The sequence below is a fragment of the Nanorana parkeri genome, unplaced genomic scaffold, assembly GCF_000935625.1.
Source record: "Nanorana parkeri isolate BGI_ZX_2015 unplaced genomic scaffold, ASM93562v1 scaffold11, whole genome shotgun sequence".
Classification (NCBI taxonomy): domain Eukaryota; kingdom Metazoa; phylum Chordata; class Amphibia; order Anura; family Dicroglossidae; genus Nanorana; species Nanorana parkeri.
In genome coordinates, this window is record NW_017306279.1 from 1,361,560 (window position 1) to 1,377,724 (window position 16,165).

The window sequence follows — 16,165 nt, forward strand, 5'->3', positions numbered from 1 at the left end:
CAATGTACCATCAGCTATAGAGGAATACAAATCCCAGCAATACATTAAAGAGCACCATGTGTGGGAAAGTGCAGGCTTACCTGAGAAGTCTTCCAGCAACTTGTTTCTGAGAGCGGCCCTGTCTATCGGCGGCTGTCATCCGCCCACACCTGCTCCTCCTTACTACATCTCCCCGCGTCCCTGTGCCGATCATGGATTTGTGCGGTGTGTGGATGCGGGCGGGCGAGTCTGGCAGTGGCGAGCGTCAGGTGGGGAGGAGGTGTGGCGCGCAGCGTGTGTAGAGCCGTGAACAGGGCCAACCAATCAGAAGCCGATTAATCGATGATTGAAAAATTTGACAACTTTTTCAATAATCGATTATGTCGATTAGTTGTTTCAGCCCTACTTTAGGGCTCCTGTATATAAAATGTATTTTATTACAGAGCCAGTCAAATACCAGAAGCCAATGTGCACAAAAAATAAAAATCACAACGGCCCTTGACTTTTAACCTTTTCTATTATTCTTAAAGGGACCCTGTCATCAGACCATTTCACCCAACTACAATTTTGTGCAGGTAACATATTTTATAGATGTTATTTAACCAATGAAAGCAAGCGGAAAAAAAATCATCTTTGATGGAAAGGTAAAACTTTGCTTTTGAGCATTTGAAATACTCGTTTCTTGTGCGCTTTTATGATTTTTTTTAAGCTGGTGATGGGATCTCTTTAACAGAAGCACAGAGTTCTTGAGGTCTTGAAATGTCATAATGGCTTCTAGACTGGATTTGACTAAAGCCAAACTCTAATAAAAGAGCAGTAAAGCCAAAATTATTTTTTGCTTTACTTCTCCATTGGGTCACAGGACTATATTTACCAATGTCCTCCTGTGATCCAAAGTCAGCATCAAGCGGGCTACTGGCATTAAATGCTGACAGCACAGGAAAGATCCCAACAGTATTGTCGAGAGCCACCTGGCTGTGTGATTGACAGCAGCCCTGCCTCTCTAGAGCTCTAAGTATTGGGAAGAGTGTATTTTACTGTACCTGCACCTCTTTAATTCACCCACTTCTGATCAGGTGCATTATGGTTTTATTGTAGAAGGTGCATGTCTAAAACCGTTCCTGTGTTCAGCTGTCCCATAGACTCGAGAGGTTCGGGGACATTCAGTATTGTCTGACAGTCCTCAGACATATATTCAGAGCTTAGCTGGATGTCCTGGTTTATCCTATGCAAAAGGGGAGGAAGGAGGCTCTCCATTAGCACATTCTCATAAGAACAAATCAATAACAAGACAAGGTTTTCTAACCATTTTTTTACCCCCAATAGTGGCTGTTAGTACCCTACGGACACAAGTCAATTGCCCGACCTGGCTGCAAAAAATGCTGGGTTAAGCAACTATCATTTTGTGCCATGACAATTTATCATATATACATCATAAGAGCTCTAAGGGTGGAATGTAAATTGACCTTAATCATTCTGCACAGAAGTGAAAAGTACATAGCATCTGGGTTCAATCCTTTATACTAGCAGAGAAGCAGGGATTTTCCTCCTTTGAACGAGCACATCGCTGAGACTCTCTATCTACTTCGCTCACAGCTGAATACAGTCCTTAAGCACAGTAATCTCGGTCCCCCTTTTCACCACCGAAAATAAATAGGTGAACCTTTCCAAAAACTAGAAAATCTCTGTGCACTAAGAGGCATGTCTGATACTTAGAGACTTGTGATCACCCTCTAGGCACCCTGTACATGTATATCCTGATCTGAGCAGTGGATTCAGGCTTCATGGCCATTCTAGCGGAATGATTTATACTGAAGAGCAGATCCCACTCTCTGGAGAACACCGGTTACACCAAACTGTGCCCGCCATTGTAGAGCCTTCAATATCTTATGGCGGCATCTCTGCAAAGTCATGTGACTAGTTTTTTTCTTACCTCCTGGCACTTTTTATTTTCCACCATTCATTAAAGAGTTAATGGAGTTATGCTTGCTGTAGTCTCCAAAAGAAAGTGAAAATGAGAGGACATTTGTAAAACATACTGCTGTGCTTTGTAAATATGCTGGAAGATTTTTCTCTTCCGGTATAGCCGTAAAAATGCCATATCGCTGCTTTAGAAAATCAGCCCCTCAGGCACAAACTGCTGTCCATGAGTACTTATCGTTATTGTTATCCAACGCTTTGTGCTTGCTCACAGAACAGGAGTAAAGTGGAGGGGATTTGTTACAATTCTGTAATAACTTCTGCCTCCTTGTCTCACATAAGGGTATGAAAACCAAGTACGACACAGTGGGCAGCTCTGTACCGAGCAGTGAACATATAAAGGAAGTGATCAGTCACAGTGCTGACAGAGGTCTGGGTTTGCAAAGTAGTGAGAGTTACATATGTAAAGGAAATGTTTAGGAGGCAGCTGTTACTGTGACATGGGCTGCTGAGCACTGATGTTACATTTTTACCAGAAGTGATCACAGATACCAGACAGCGATATAGTTTATAGAGCAGTGGGTAGGATATATAACTAGAGCAGTGGTTCTCAACCTGTATAGCCTCAGGACCCACTTTTGTCCTTGGTCATTAAGTTGCACCACACTGGAACATATGGCATTGTGGTACTGCATGTCCCAATGCAAGTGATCACACTGTGGGCAGGGGGTATGTTTGGCATGCCATTCACATGAATGGCAACGCAACTAACTTCCCGCACCAGCTCCGTTGTTGCCATAACCCCCAGCCCACCCCATCTCAACCTGACACTCGGCGCTAGGCAGCATATTTTAAATGGCTGTTTGGCACGAGAACTGTGTTGCGAGCTGTGGGGGAGGCTGAGGAGATTCTCACCAAGTGCAGTGGAAGGCATGGGGCGACCCACTGAACATTGAATCGCGACCCACTTTTAGGTCACAACCCACCAGTTGAGAACGATGGACCTAGAGGATGTCATCATTGACACCAGTGACAGCTATATGGTGTACTGAGCAGAGGATAGAATACATACCTAGAGGATGTCATCATTGACACCAGTGACAGCTATATGGTGTACTGAGCAGAGGATAGAATACATATCTAGAGGACGTTATCAATGACACCAGTGACAGCTATATGGTGTACTGAGCAGAGGATAGAGTACATATCTAGAGGGTGTTATCAATGACACCCGTGACAACTACCGTGTTTCCCCAAAAATAAGACACTGTCTTATATTTTTATGGCTAAAAAAAACACACTAGGTCTTATTTTCGGGGTAGGTCTTATTTTTTTTAATGTACAACAATCCACACTTATTCATGTACAACAGTCTACATGTATTCATGTAAAAAAAATATAGTGATCAGGGCAATCAGGGGTGCCGTACCTTTCCAAGAGCAATTTGCTAACCAATCGCTGGCCAGAATGAGCGAAGCGCACTTTCACAGGCGGAGTGCATTTGGTATCACTCCACCTGTGACAAGAGCCGGCGCTATAGAGGAGGGATCGGCTTATGCGGTTCCAGTGCCGCCTCGCTTCCTCTAGCGCCGGCTTCGTTGGCACCGCTGATTAGCTCCCGCGGCTCTTCAATTTCCCCCTTATGCCACCACCGGCCCTGGGAATGGTCACAACTAGGTCTTATTTTCGGGGTAGGTCTTATATTTGAGCAATTCCCGAAAATAGTACTAGGTCTTATTTTCGGGGTAGGTCTTATTTTCGGGGAAACAGGGTATATGGTGAACTGAGCAGAGGATAGAATACATATCTAGAGGACGTTATCAATGACACCAGTGACAGCTATATGGTGTACTGAGCAGAGGATAGAATACATATCTAGAGGACGTCATCATTGATACCAGTGACAGCTATATGATGAACTGAGCAGAGGATAGAATACATATCTAGAGGGCCTTATCAATGACAACAGTGACAGCTATATGGTGTACTAAGCAGGGGATAGAATACATATCTAGAGGACGTCATCATTGACACCAGTGACAGCTATATGGTGTACTGAGCAGAGGATAGAATACATATCTAGAGGGCCTTATCAATGACACTAGCGACAGCTATATGGTGTACTGAGCAGGGGATGGTACATGTACCTAGAGGGGGTCATCACTGACACCAGTGACAGCTATATGGTGAATTGAGCAGAGGACACATATACCCATACAATGTGATAATAGACACCAGTGACAGCTATACAGTATGGTGTACTGAGCACTGGATGGTACACATATCCCTATAGGATATGATTATAGACACCATTGACAGCTACTGGGCAGTGTATGGTACACATACCTATAGATTGTGATCAAAGGCACCAGTGACGGTTTACTGAGCAGTTGATGGTACACATGCCTATATGATATGATCATAGACACCAGTCACAGCTTTATGGTGTACTGAGCACTGGATGGTACATAGACATACAAGATCTGATCCCATAGCCCAGTGAAAACAACATGGTGCTGAAATTATACAGCACCACAAAAAGAAATATGAATGTTTATTTTCCTTGTGATAGGACATGATTATAACACTATCCAGCCAGTTTGGCTCAGATCAGGTTAACATTCCCAGGTACAGATATCTTGGCCTGACTAGCCAGGGAAAAGAACAACTAGCCATCTTGGATTTTTTCAATCAATTGAAGTTGCGCTTCCCAAATTGCTTCTTCAACAAAATCAAAGCCCAGCGTCCCTCATGGGCAATTTTTGCTGGGTGCTCTTCCTAGACTCTAGTGCACCCATGTCCTTATCGGTGTGTGACCACACATTACCTGCGCTAGTGTTACTACACTTTACTTGGGATGATGTGTGCGGTCTGTACATGGAATCTGACTGACAGGCGCAACAGCCAAAGAAGCCAGTTAGTATCTGGGGCCTCAGGCTCACACCCCAACCAGGCTGTCAACTAAGCAGCACTAGTGCAGGTGATATGCTGTAGAGGGGAAAAAAAGATGTCAGGCAGCCGCCAGGCACAATGGTAAACATATATAGGATATAATATATTTTGCATTAGCAAGAGAAAACCCACAAATATACATTTTTATGAGAATGAAAAATATTACAAGTACCCCAATCTATCCATAGAAAACTGATCCCAATTTTCACTCCACATCTGCACATTCGATCTTATTATCTGGTCCATTGCATTTAGGTTTCATGCCCTTTTCTTTACCATCTACTTGTCTACTAGTTACTTCAAATCTTGATTCCTTTCTTCTCTTTTATCCACCCCCATAGTAACATCATAATAGTAAAACCCCACACAACGCTCCCCCACACAGCCGCTTAGCTACTGCTTCATCCCACCAGCCTGGAAAAAGTTTTTGGAAAGAACAATGACAATGTTTATAAAACACACAAGCCTCCATCGTAGTTACTGCTATTTCCAGTAAACTTCTGTGAACACTTTCTTTTGTTTTATGTAATCTCACCTACCCAGGGGACCAAACCCATAGGGGCTGATGAACACGGCATTTCTCTAGTAAGGTGCTAAAAAATAGGGCACCAACTGATATTTTTGAGCATGTAATGACTATTAATATACACAAACCCCATCGATGCGCACACATTTTTACCTCCACCTACAGAGTCACGTCACGGTGCACTTATCACATTGTGCATTTGTGGACTTATTACAGCACAATGCTTTGATACGGAGTTCTCAGACAATAAACATTTTCTTACATGCATGTTATCTTCCTCTAAAGATGGCCATATACTCGGCTTCTAGCGCGGATGGGGGAATCTCCAATGCCAGGCTACTGTATTCTGACAGCCAACACCCACTGTTGTCAGAATTCCCAAACAGCGACTGCAGACAATTTTCTGTCCAGCTCCTGAGCCGAAAGTCAACAAAATGGTGCTGACAGGGCCACTCACAGCTCAATTTTTGGCCGAGTCAGCAGTGGTATCTTAGATAAGCTACCATCCCAATGATTGTTTTAGTTATCTGTAAGGGTGACATTCTTCCCATTGATCATTAACGCAAGGGGGCAATACACCCACCGCAAACGCAAGGGGGCAATACACACCAGCGTAAAGGGGCACTACACCGACCGCCAACGTAAAGGAGCACTACACCAACCGCCAACGTAAAAGGAGCAATACACCCACCGCCAACGTAAAAGGAGCAATACACCCACCGCCAACGTAAAAGGAGCAATACACCCACCGCCAACGTAAAAGGAGCAATACACCCACCGCCAACGTAAAAGGAGCAATACACCCACCGCCAACGTAAAAGGAGCAATACACCCACCGCCAACGTAAAGGGGCAAAACACCCACTGCCAACGTAAAGGGCGCACTACAATTCTGACAGTCTTTGTTTCTTTTCTGCCCTTTATTATTTGTTTAATTTCATTATTATAACAGGAAATAATACTGTTGTATAGAGTTATAGAGCAGCCACATGTGGATAAAGGATGAAATAAACGAATAAGACAAGTTACTGTAATGCTAGTGTCCTGTAAGCTGGAGATATAATAATTGTTAGCAGGGATTCCCTGAGACAGTTATTTTAGAAGTTCCTTCTTGTTCTAAAGGTTGAGAAACATTGCGCTGGGCATATACTGTATGTTACAATACACACCTTGCTATGTCACCACATGGAAGAACCCGCAGTTTTGTTTCAGCTGCTGAACTGCAAGCCGCATACAAACCTGTAGTCCTTCTTCTGCAGGAGGTTGTCATGTTCTTATATAGCTCCACAAATAGAGAATAGAAACACACATTTCCTCCTTTCCTCCACTCATTGAACACTGCACTCCCATCTCATTTTTTTAACCAGCCTCGTCATTACTCCTTTATATCAAAATCATTAATAAACAGAGGGATTCTACTCACAAAATGGGCTGAAGCGGAGAGAGGATTTCCCGGCTTCACAAGGATGTCCCTTCCAATGAGTAAATGTAATAAAGAAAGACGGAACAGTGGGAAGAATCAGAAGTGGGTCACAGATCTGAGCTGCTTTAGAAGAGGAAGTGTAACTGGCTGTGTCATGTACAGTGTGCATAAAAATAGTTATGGCAACATCAATGTATTGCAGCAGTAGAGGAACTACAAGTCCCAGCATGCAATGACAGCTGCTAAGCTGGGATTTATGCACTTACATGCAGAAAGATAAAGATCCAACTCTTAGGCCCCGTTCACATATAGCGACATACCTTTTGCAGCGGATCCGCACGGCCGGGATAGCGCGACTTTCGGGGCGACGTTCCAGCGACGATCCAGCGACGGTAGCGCGACCTTCCCCGTCGGGCTCCATAGAAAAAAAGTAAAATCGCGCAAAATCCGCCGAAAAAAGGGTCCGGTTGAAGCGACTTGCGACCGCGACGAGCGACGCGCGACATGGAGTTAAGACAGCTCCATTGAATAACATTGGCCGGCGACTTCTCGCGATATCGCGCGGCAAAAATGCGCGATATCGCGGCGGAAATCGCGCGACAATTCGCTATATGTGAACGGGGCCTTACTTGCAGTAGCTCACAGTGTTTTTTATAGTTTGAAAATCTAAAAAGTTCCAAAGCATGTCATACTGTGAACACCTGTGTGCCTGGTCAGGAGCCAGAAAAGCACTCCGACTGGTTAGAAATACAGGTGCCTGTCAAGTTATCTAGACCAGGGGTAGGCAACCTTGACACCGCAGCTGTGGTGAAACTACAAATCCCATGGAGGCACTGCAAGACTCTAACAGCCACAGGCCTGACTCCCAGAGGCAGAAGCATGATGGGATTTGTAGTATCCACACCGCTGGCATGCCAAGGTTGCCTACCCCTGATCTCTGCAGTGCAAATCCAGGACTGTTATCTTAAAGGAGAACTATGAGGTGAGTGCTTTCACTCACCTCATAGTTCTAGCCGACCTGTGACAATGAGACTGTCACAGGTCGGCTCAGTAGATCGGGAGGTGAGCGAACACATATCGGCGTTCGCTCACCTCTCCATCCTGTCACAGCTCTCTGCCGTGACAGGGGGAGGGGCTGGATTCCCCCTCCCCGCTCCGATCCGCCAGCTGTCAGCCACGCAGCTAGGCAGATCACGGCACAATTGTCGGGATCCGCTTCAGCTGCGGCGTCTCAGTATACCGCGAGCCTAGGGTGACGGGAGGACGCTAGTTTGTGTCCTCCCGTTACCCTAAGGAGAACTATGGGGAAAAGACTTAACCCCACAGTTCTCCTTTAATCCTTCCTTCACTACCAGGTACATCAGTGACGTGGAATAAGCTTGACCATATCAGGTTTCAGGAAGTGTACATGCCTGTTCCTGGTCAGTGACTCATCAAGTGATGGTGGAAGGATAATGATGACAGCTTAGAGCATACACCTTTAAAAAAAAAAAAAACAAGTCAGTGTCAGCAGTTGCCTTATTGCTTTCCTGACAGGTCCCTTTAATAGACTGGAGCCAAGATGGCTGTTGACCTGGCTCTGACCTGCTGGCTTCTGCAAGTCACAAGTTTTGTTTTTCAGAAATGGATCCATTCCTTCCTGGACGGGAACTTTTCACCTGTGTATTATCTGCAGGTCTCTGACTCCAGGCTGGGAGATGTCTGATCGTGTATAGGGTACCCAGCACTTGTCTGATCTGCTGCTTAGTGACTCACAAACACAACTTAACCCCATCCTTCCTATGCTGCTATGTGCAGCTGATATTTCTGCTCTGCTGCTTGGGACTTGTAGTTCCGCCTTACCTTGAGGGCAGAGGGTTGTCCTGTTCTACCATAACCCCCAGATGGGATGAATAAGCACACACTCCGGCCTGTCACCTCACCTTGTCCCCTTCTCCCGGGCCGCACAGCTCGGGGGTGCCGCTCATGTCGATCCCTCAAGTGTCTCCGATCCGCCGGTCAGTACGGGGAACTCCACTTCCTAATCCTCCGGGTAACCCCTGGGCTCACGGAAGAGTCCACAACACACAACCTCCTCCCCCTCCTTCTCCCGGATCCGCCTTCCCGGCATCCACCGCGGCCCGGCCGTGCGAGCTGGAAGGAGAATTCGCTGCGCAGGCAAAGGCGGAAGTGGAGCAAGCAGAGGGCGGAAGAGGGGCAGCTGTCAGGAGCGCTTGCCAGTCTTCGGGTCACGTAGCGTTAGATGACGTCACTTCCGTGTACCTGCACATTGTTGCTTAGCCTTTACACCGACTTTGTCGAAGGGTAGAAATTTTAGGCATATGCCTTCCGAACACCCAGAAATGTATTACCTGCCATGCAATTTAGAGGTATTTTAAGTTAATAAACTTACGGGAGTAACAGCTGCCGCAATGTGTAAATTTCCCCGGATGACGTAATATCCGAAACGTCTTCCCCGTGGCATAGTAGTAGACCGGATGTGACGCAATGGCTGGGCCGGTATGATGCTGCGCTCGGTGAAGGCTGCTGCTAATGGTGAAAGGGGAGGTCGGGGTGTACGCAGCGACAATGCAGTAAGTACCAGGAGGGGAGCCGATGGACGTAGGGGGCGGGGATTTGTTCGACTCTTGTTTCGACTCCTGGCTTGTCGTGACCACCTGTGGAGCCCCACAAGTCTCAAGTCATCCTGTCAGCTTCCCGACCAGCTTTGCGGCCCTTGTGCTGGGGTCTCCAATGTACTTCAGAGTAAGGAATATGGCTCAGCTATGATGGCTCATCTGCCTGGAACCCAACATTATTTGTCAGGAAGCTCGTGTAGTGATCTGAGGATCATTGGTGTCATTATTAGGCAAAAGAAGACAATGGGGGAATTTATCGAAATCTGGAGCAATTACCCATGGCAACCAATCAGCTTCCCAGTTAAGATTGGACAATGAAACAATGCTCCAGATTTTGTCTGCTCCAGTTTTTATAGATTCCCTTTCATGAGCTCCTATGAACATAAAGGACTTCCAGGATAAGAAGGGAAGTTCAGTATAGTTGTTCATGTGTTTGGCTGTAGTGCTCTGTAGAGGCTTTCACCAGCCTTCCTTGGGGGATGTCAGGTTATAGTGGAACTGAAGACTAACGTTTTTGTCGATGTGGATAGAGTGACTCATAACACCCAGCAGATTTTGTTTACCATCTGTGTCCCATTAGGGAAATTCCTCTTCACTTCCTGCCCCATGGTCACAATAGGAAGTGGGAGGAAATCACTCTGAAGTGAGAAGGCCAATATTGTCACGAGAACTAGTGTTCTCATTGGAGGATTTCCCCTCTTCACCTGTTCTGTTGAGAGCTCCACATTTGGGGTTTTCTTTCACTCTTGGTCTTGTTAATGGTCACCAAGACAGAGAGGGTAAATCTCCCTAGCGTGAAGTATGGCCGGTGTTTAATTCCCTCTCCGCTCTATTCAAAGCTGAAGAAACCTGGCTTTAGTTCTGCTTTAATGGGTTTTTGTTTTGGATAACAATGTTTTTTACAGACTGCTGGTCATGTGGGCTGCCGAGACTGAGGCTTTAAAGCTGAAGTCTGGGATAAGTGAATATTGTGTGAATCCAAGAGCCGTGTGTGTTCTTACTGGAATGTTGGTGTTCTCTGTGTGTTTCTTCCAGATCTGTGCAGTGATCCAGTGTGAAAAGAGCTTCCTGTAATAAAGACCAGTCACCGCTGCTCTCTCTCCCTGAGAAGGGTGACTGGTCTTGTCTCTGCCCCCTCCTGTAGTGGGTTGATATGTACAGCACAGTGATGGTATCACTGCCCCTGTTCATCTGGGTTTGTAAGGTCCTTCGCTGTCTATCCTTTATGGCTAGTCAGGAATATATGTAAATGAAAACTTGCCTAGACTTCGCACCAGGACGAGCATTTTTTCCGCACATTCGTTGCGTGTTACAGGCGTTTTCTTTTCATACGTTACAACGTTTTAAGGCTCGTTTTCAGTTGTCCAATGCAAAGCAGTCTCAATTGCAGAAACGCGAAAAAGCACAAAAATTTGCTGATTTGGCGCAATTCTATTGAAGTCTATAGAGCAAAACGAGCTGATAAGCAGCACAATAGAAACTCGTGGACTATTTTAAACAATGGGCATATTGGTATGTGATCGGCCCCCTCAGGAATATATGGGATTTTTAGTTGTATGCATTTCAGCGTGGAAAAAAATCACGCAAACGAAACGCCCTGGTGTGTATGGGGCCTAAAGCCCATGAGACGCTGCATGCGATGCCGTGCGGAGCAAAGCTGTGAGGCACGGAGCTTCGAATGCAGTGTGTGAGCTGAGTGCGGCCAGATGGAAGGCGGCATCTTCAGCCAATCTGCGCGCGCGTAAGAACCGAATGGACTTCGCATCGTGACACGGGTTTATACGCGCAAGCCAATTTGACTGAAGATGACATTTTTAATCTTGGTACGCTTAGCTATGAGAGTTCTCGCAAGCTGACCTGCCGGATTGAAAATGACATGACACAAGTAGCCACCACTCCAAGCTTGCTCCTGTGATGGACTACAATCTCAATACAAATTAGTAAACTAAACATGAGATGGTAGTCCACCACAGGAGTGAGCTTGGAGTGTTGTGACTACTTTACAACACACACGGGGACCATGGGGAACAAAAGTAGCCACCTGCAGAAGGAAGGACAGTGTCAGCACCAATTCAGAGATGATTGGAGGATCTACAGCTGAGGGATACACAAATAAGATACATTTATGTTAATAGTTGAGGTGCTTGAATGTATTTTTAAGATTTAATTCTTGAGTTTAGTGTCACTTTAAGAAGATGTGCAATAGACTGTCATCTGGGTATGTCTAAATCACAGGTATTGTGCAACAGTCATTTCATTTATAGTCACCACAAGGCAGTTCCGCTTCTACTATGGTGCTGTTGCTTTTGCCTTTTCTGCATTTCTCACAAAGGTCAGTTATATCAGTATTCTTAGGCTGGGTTCACACCTAGGCGTATTGAATATGCGCGATTCGCGGTAAAAAAAACACGCGACGGGGGCATGGCCGGGATGTGAGACTGAGCAGACGTGTCTCACTGCAGCTCCCGACATCAGTGAAACGCGAGACCAAAACGCCCCAAAGAATTACATGTACTTCTTTGGGCGTAGGCCGTTTTGTATCGCGTTCGGACGGGCGGAAATACGGCACGATGTGAACCAGACCCATAGAATACAATGGAATTTAGATGTTTGAGCGTTCGTCGAGCGTTGAACGTGCTACATAACGTTCAGGTGTGAACCAGGCCTAAGACACATTTCCGAGGTCTGGATCCAGCTTAACATACAACGTAGCTTTTCCAGGGTTTCCAATATTTTATGCAATACTAATGGGTACTGACACCTTCTTTATAATAGTCTTTCATTGTTTCTTATGGAGCAGAGTGTCTACAGTTGCACTAGGGAAGAGATGCCAGTATTCATGGGCTCCTGAGATATTGCAGTGATATCATTTTATAAATAAAAATTACATTTAGAAAGCCTACCTAAAAAAAGACAGAACCATTGTGAAATCCTAAATAAAACGTTCAGTTTTGTAGTAATAATGGTCGTTGTTTCATACATTGGTATATTTACACCATACTTGTATGTAGTTTAGGCTTTAAAGTTTGTCTTTAATCTGTTTTTATGCATCATGATAACCCTTATGTACTTCCCATTACTTGTGTGTGTTGCTATGCTTGCTGCACGAGAACTATCTGTTTTTATAGCCTCTATAATTTATTTTTGTGTTTTTCTATTTAAAGGTCTGTTACATGTGATGCAGATGTGTTCGTAGGATAAGCTTCAAGTCAGGTGAGTTTGTATTTAAACCAGCAAGGGTTTTAAAGTCTACTTTATGCAGCGACAGTTGTAGCAGATAGAAAGTAATGTCTGATAGTCTTTATAATTTAAAGTACATAATGTCCATTTGTCCTCAAACTAACTTTAAAGGATTGCAATCACATAAATTATTGTATGCTGTTAACTGTATTCGGTTAGCGTATGTAATGATCATGTTCACCATAGGAACTCGGACAACTCTGTCAGTCTAGCCCTGTGAACATGCTTGCAGGAAGGAAGGAAGCGCACAGAATGACCTCATTAGTGTGCTGTTTGTTTTTCTTTTGTCCAGTCAGCATTCTGGAAAGTGACACAGTTGTATTCTGTAACAGTGAAAGGGATGTCGCCACTCATGGCTTTGCTGTGCGGCAGAGTTGTATAAATCACAAATTCACAGAATTGATCACATTTATGTACTGTATTTCAGTGATCTGATTGAAATTTCACTTTGAATATATAACCAAATAAAAGGGATCTTTTTTTATAAACAATGTGGAGTTATTGCAGCTCTAAGATGCAATATGTGCTGTAAGCAGTACAGGTCTACCTAAAGGGAATAAGAAGGCATTTATTTTACATTTGTAAGTCTCTTCTGCAAAAAGAAAACAACAAACTTCTACCTGCCTGTTAGCAGTTTTATTTTGTTTCTCTGTGCACTGAGCTGCGCATGCAGCTCAGTGGACAGACTCGGCAAGGTCCTGTGCTGAAATGAAGTAACTTCTGTGCATATACAGGTGAAACTCGAATAATTAGAATATCGTGCATAATTGATTTATTTCAATAATGCAACTTATGCGGTGAAACTAATATATGAGATAGACTCATTACATGCAAAGCAAGATAATTCAAGCCGTGATTTGTCATAATTGTGATGATTATGGCTTACAGCTCATGAAAACCCCAAGAACCCCAAATCCACAACCTCAAAAAAGTAGATTATTACATGCAATCAATAAAACAAGGATTGTACATAGAACAATATCGGACCTCTGAAAAGTACAAGCATGCATATGTACTCAGTACTTGGTTTGGGCCCCTTTTGCAGCACTTACTGCAATGACTTTTTTAGCCAATCAAGAGGCCAAAGATCGGGTGAAGATTGAAGTGACGGCGATGTAAGGGGAGCTCAGACAGCATGCATTGCTGGAGGGGATTGCTTCGCTTACAGGGTAGGCCGGTCTTAATGTGCTAGTATGCTGTGCAAATAACACTTTACTTCTGCTTTAAATAGACGTAGAGCTCCAGTCCCCTTAAGTTGGAGATTGAGCTTCCATATATTTCTTGTTAGCAGTAGACCCAACAAGCCCTCGGTTATGGAATCGGAGGACAAGCACTAGGAAACAGCTTGGAAAATGTTGTGCATCCACATTTACTTTGTGTGGGGGTCCCATGGGCTTAACAGAACTCGGTCATTTCTTTTATGCTTCTAGCACCAATCCTTGAAGTGGTTGTCATGAGTGTCTAGTTATCTAGCAATGCTCTAATTATGTGTCTAGTGCACACTGGCTGGCCTGAAGGCATTTCCGCTTTTTGTTTCAAACCTTGATATTACCAAATGACTTTTTATTTTTTCAAATGTTCATATATCTGTGGTTATCGGAGTTCATATATGTGCAGCTATGAGCCTGCAATCCTTTCCTCTAAAGAGTGAATCCATTTGTATGCGGGTCATACAAATCTGTATTTTTAGATTTTGTTTTAGCTCAGTAATTAGAAATGTCATGTGAACTAATTTCTTTAACTTTTACTTTGATGCATGCTCAGCGCTTTCAGAACGTTAATATGTTCATATCTCCTCTGCCCCACAGCAATACTCGTCCCTGGATGCCCATCTGTGTATGATAGCTGAAAGAATTTACCATGAGAATGGCTGGACAGTTCCGAAGCTACGTGTGGGATCCGATCTTGATCACCTCCCAGATAGTGCTGATGCAGTTCATCTACTACACCTCACTAGGCCTTTGGATTGCCTCTGTGGACTTGCTGATTCGCTATAATCCTACACTTGACCAGATATTTCTTTATGAGAGTTTAGGATTTTCTTCAGTACATGGGAGAGTCTCTATGATGGCTTTCATTCTGAACTCCTTAACGTGCGCCCTGGGCCTGCTGTACTTTATCCGCAGAGGAAAGCAGTGCTTAGATTTTACTGTGACTGTTCACCTCTTTCATTTCTTTGGATGTTGGATTTATAACGCCCAGCTTCCCAGCACAATCACGTGGTGGCTACTGAACATTGTGTGCATTGGCTTAATGGCAGTAATTGGGGAATACCTCTGCCTGCGGACTGAACTCAATGAGATTCCTCTAAACTCCGCTCCTAAATCTAATGTGTAGATTGTCTGAACTCTGCATACCTCCCTATTGTTGACACACTTCAGTATTTCTTCTCCACACTGTTAGATTTCCTAATGGTTCCTGGAGTCTGTTTTAAACCAGTTCTGATGTACAGTCTACAAGGTACAGAACAACTGAGTATACATGCATTGAGCAAGCATACAATTCCATGATTTGAAATCCTCCACATTTGCACATATACACTTTTTGTTTTTAATTGTAATAGCTACTGACATCATGGGTTCCTCCTTGGTGCTTTAATGAAAACAGATACAGTTAGGGAAGACAGGACATTTTCTGACACCTAAAAGTAGACTGTTGCTCATTTGTAGTGAATCTCAATATGATAAAAGTTAAAGATTATTTTTTTGCACATTTCTAGTTATCAAAATGTTGACTCTGAATGCAGGTTTAGTACATGCAGCATTTTCCCCGTTTGAGGAATTCCCAAATATTGCAAGCACTTTTTCTGACTGAATGCACAGCTGTTTGAAACAAAGAAGATCATGTACACTGTGATTAGCACTGGGTGATATAAGATCCCTGATATTCTAAAGCATTTCTTTTAGGGATGCACCGATACCAGTGCCGATACTTGGCATTTTCATGAGAACTAGCAGGGTTGCAGCTGGGACCTGGCTCAGGCGCTCCACCACTGTCCTTAAATCATTAGTCTGTATTGTTTTAGAAAAACTGCCACATGGCAATAAACAAAAATGTATCAGTACCTGTATGTGTGAGTACTTGGACAAGTATCAGTACTTGTATGTGAAAAAAAGGGTAACTGTGTATGTGTGTAATATAGATATATAGATATATATATATATATAGATATATATAGATGGATAGATATATCTACATAGATATATATCTATATCATATAAATCATGCATTGAACAACATGGATGTACAAATCCCAGGCGCTCCGTATGCTCCTTACAAATGACAGCGGCCTCTTAACTTTTGAATTTTTCTCTAGTCTAGTCCCGGAGCTGGAAAAGTACTTGTACCGAGTACGATACTTGGTATCGGTGCATCCCTAATTTCTTTATCATTTTTATTTTACAGTTCAAACACTATTCAGACTTTCTGAAAGATCACGGCCCATCATCGAGGTGTTTGTAATGCTATCATCTCAGGTGTTAAACTTTCACACAATCATAGGGGTTGT

The 16,165-nt window shown here is 44.0% G+C and overlaps 2 protein-coding genes across 6 annotated transcripts in view; one reads left to right on the forward strand and one right to left on the reverse strand.

The window, feature by feature from the left end:
• AFTPH (aftiphilin) overlaps positions 1-9,025 on the reverse strand; it is a 63,347-nt gene extending 54,322 nt beyond the window's left edge. For all 3 annotated transcript variants that reach the window (XM_018555984.1, XM_018555976.1, XM_018555967.1), the window contains exon 1: positions 8,722-9,025. The gene's annotated coding sequence lies outside the window, so the exon portion shown is untranslated. The remainder of the gene's footprint in view (positions 1-8,721) is intronic.
• Positions 9,026-9,361: 336 nt separating this feature from the next.
• On the forward strand, positions 9,362-15,337 carry SYS1 (SYS1, golgi trafficking protein). 3 transcript variants are annotated; one of them, XM_018555758.1, is made up of 2 exons: positions 9,362-9,372; positions 14,466-15,337. In XM_018555758.1, the coding sequence occupies exon 2, from the start codon at positions 14,518-14,520 to the stop codon at positions 14,992-14,994; it is 477 nt and encodes a 158-aa protein (XP_018411260.1). In that variant the 5' UTR covers positions 9,362-9,372; positions 14,466-14,517; the 3' UTR covers positions 14,995-15,337. The 3 variants fall into 3 exon arrangements, with proteins under 3 accessions (XP_018411260.1, XP_018411244.1, XP_018411252.1); XM_018555742.1 differs by lacking the exon at positions 9,362-9,372 and adding an exon at positions 12,600-12,630; XM_018555750.1 differs by lacking the exon at positions 9,362-9,372 and adding an exon at positions 12,605-12,626 and having other exon boundaries at positions 14,462-15,337.
• The last annotated feature ends 828 nt before the right edge of the window (positions 15,338-16,165 follow it).

Excerpts from the sequence above, each read along its gene's own strand:
- SYS1 (XM_018555758.1), top strand. The coding sequence starts at position 14,518 with ATGAGAATGGCTGGACAGTTCCGAAGCTACGTGTGGGATCCGATCTTG.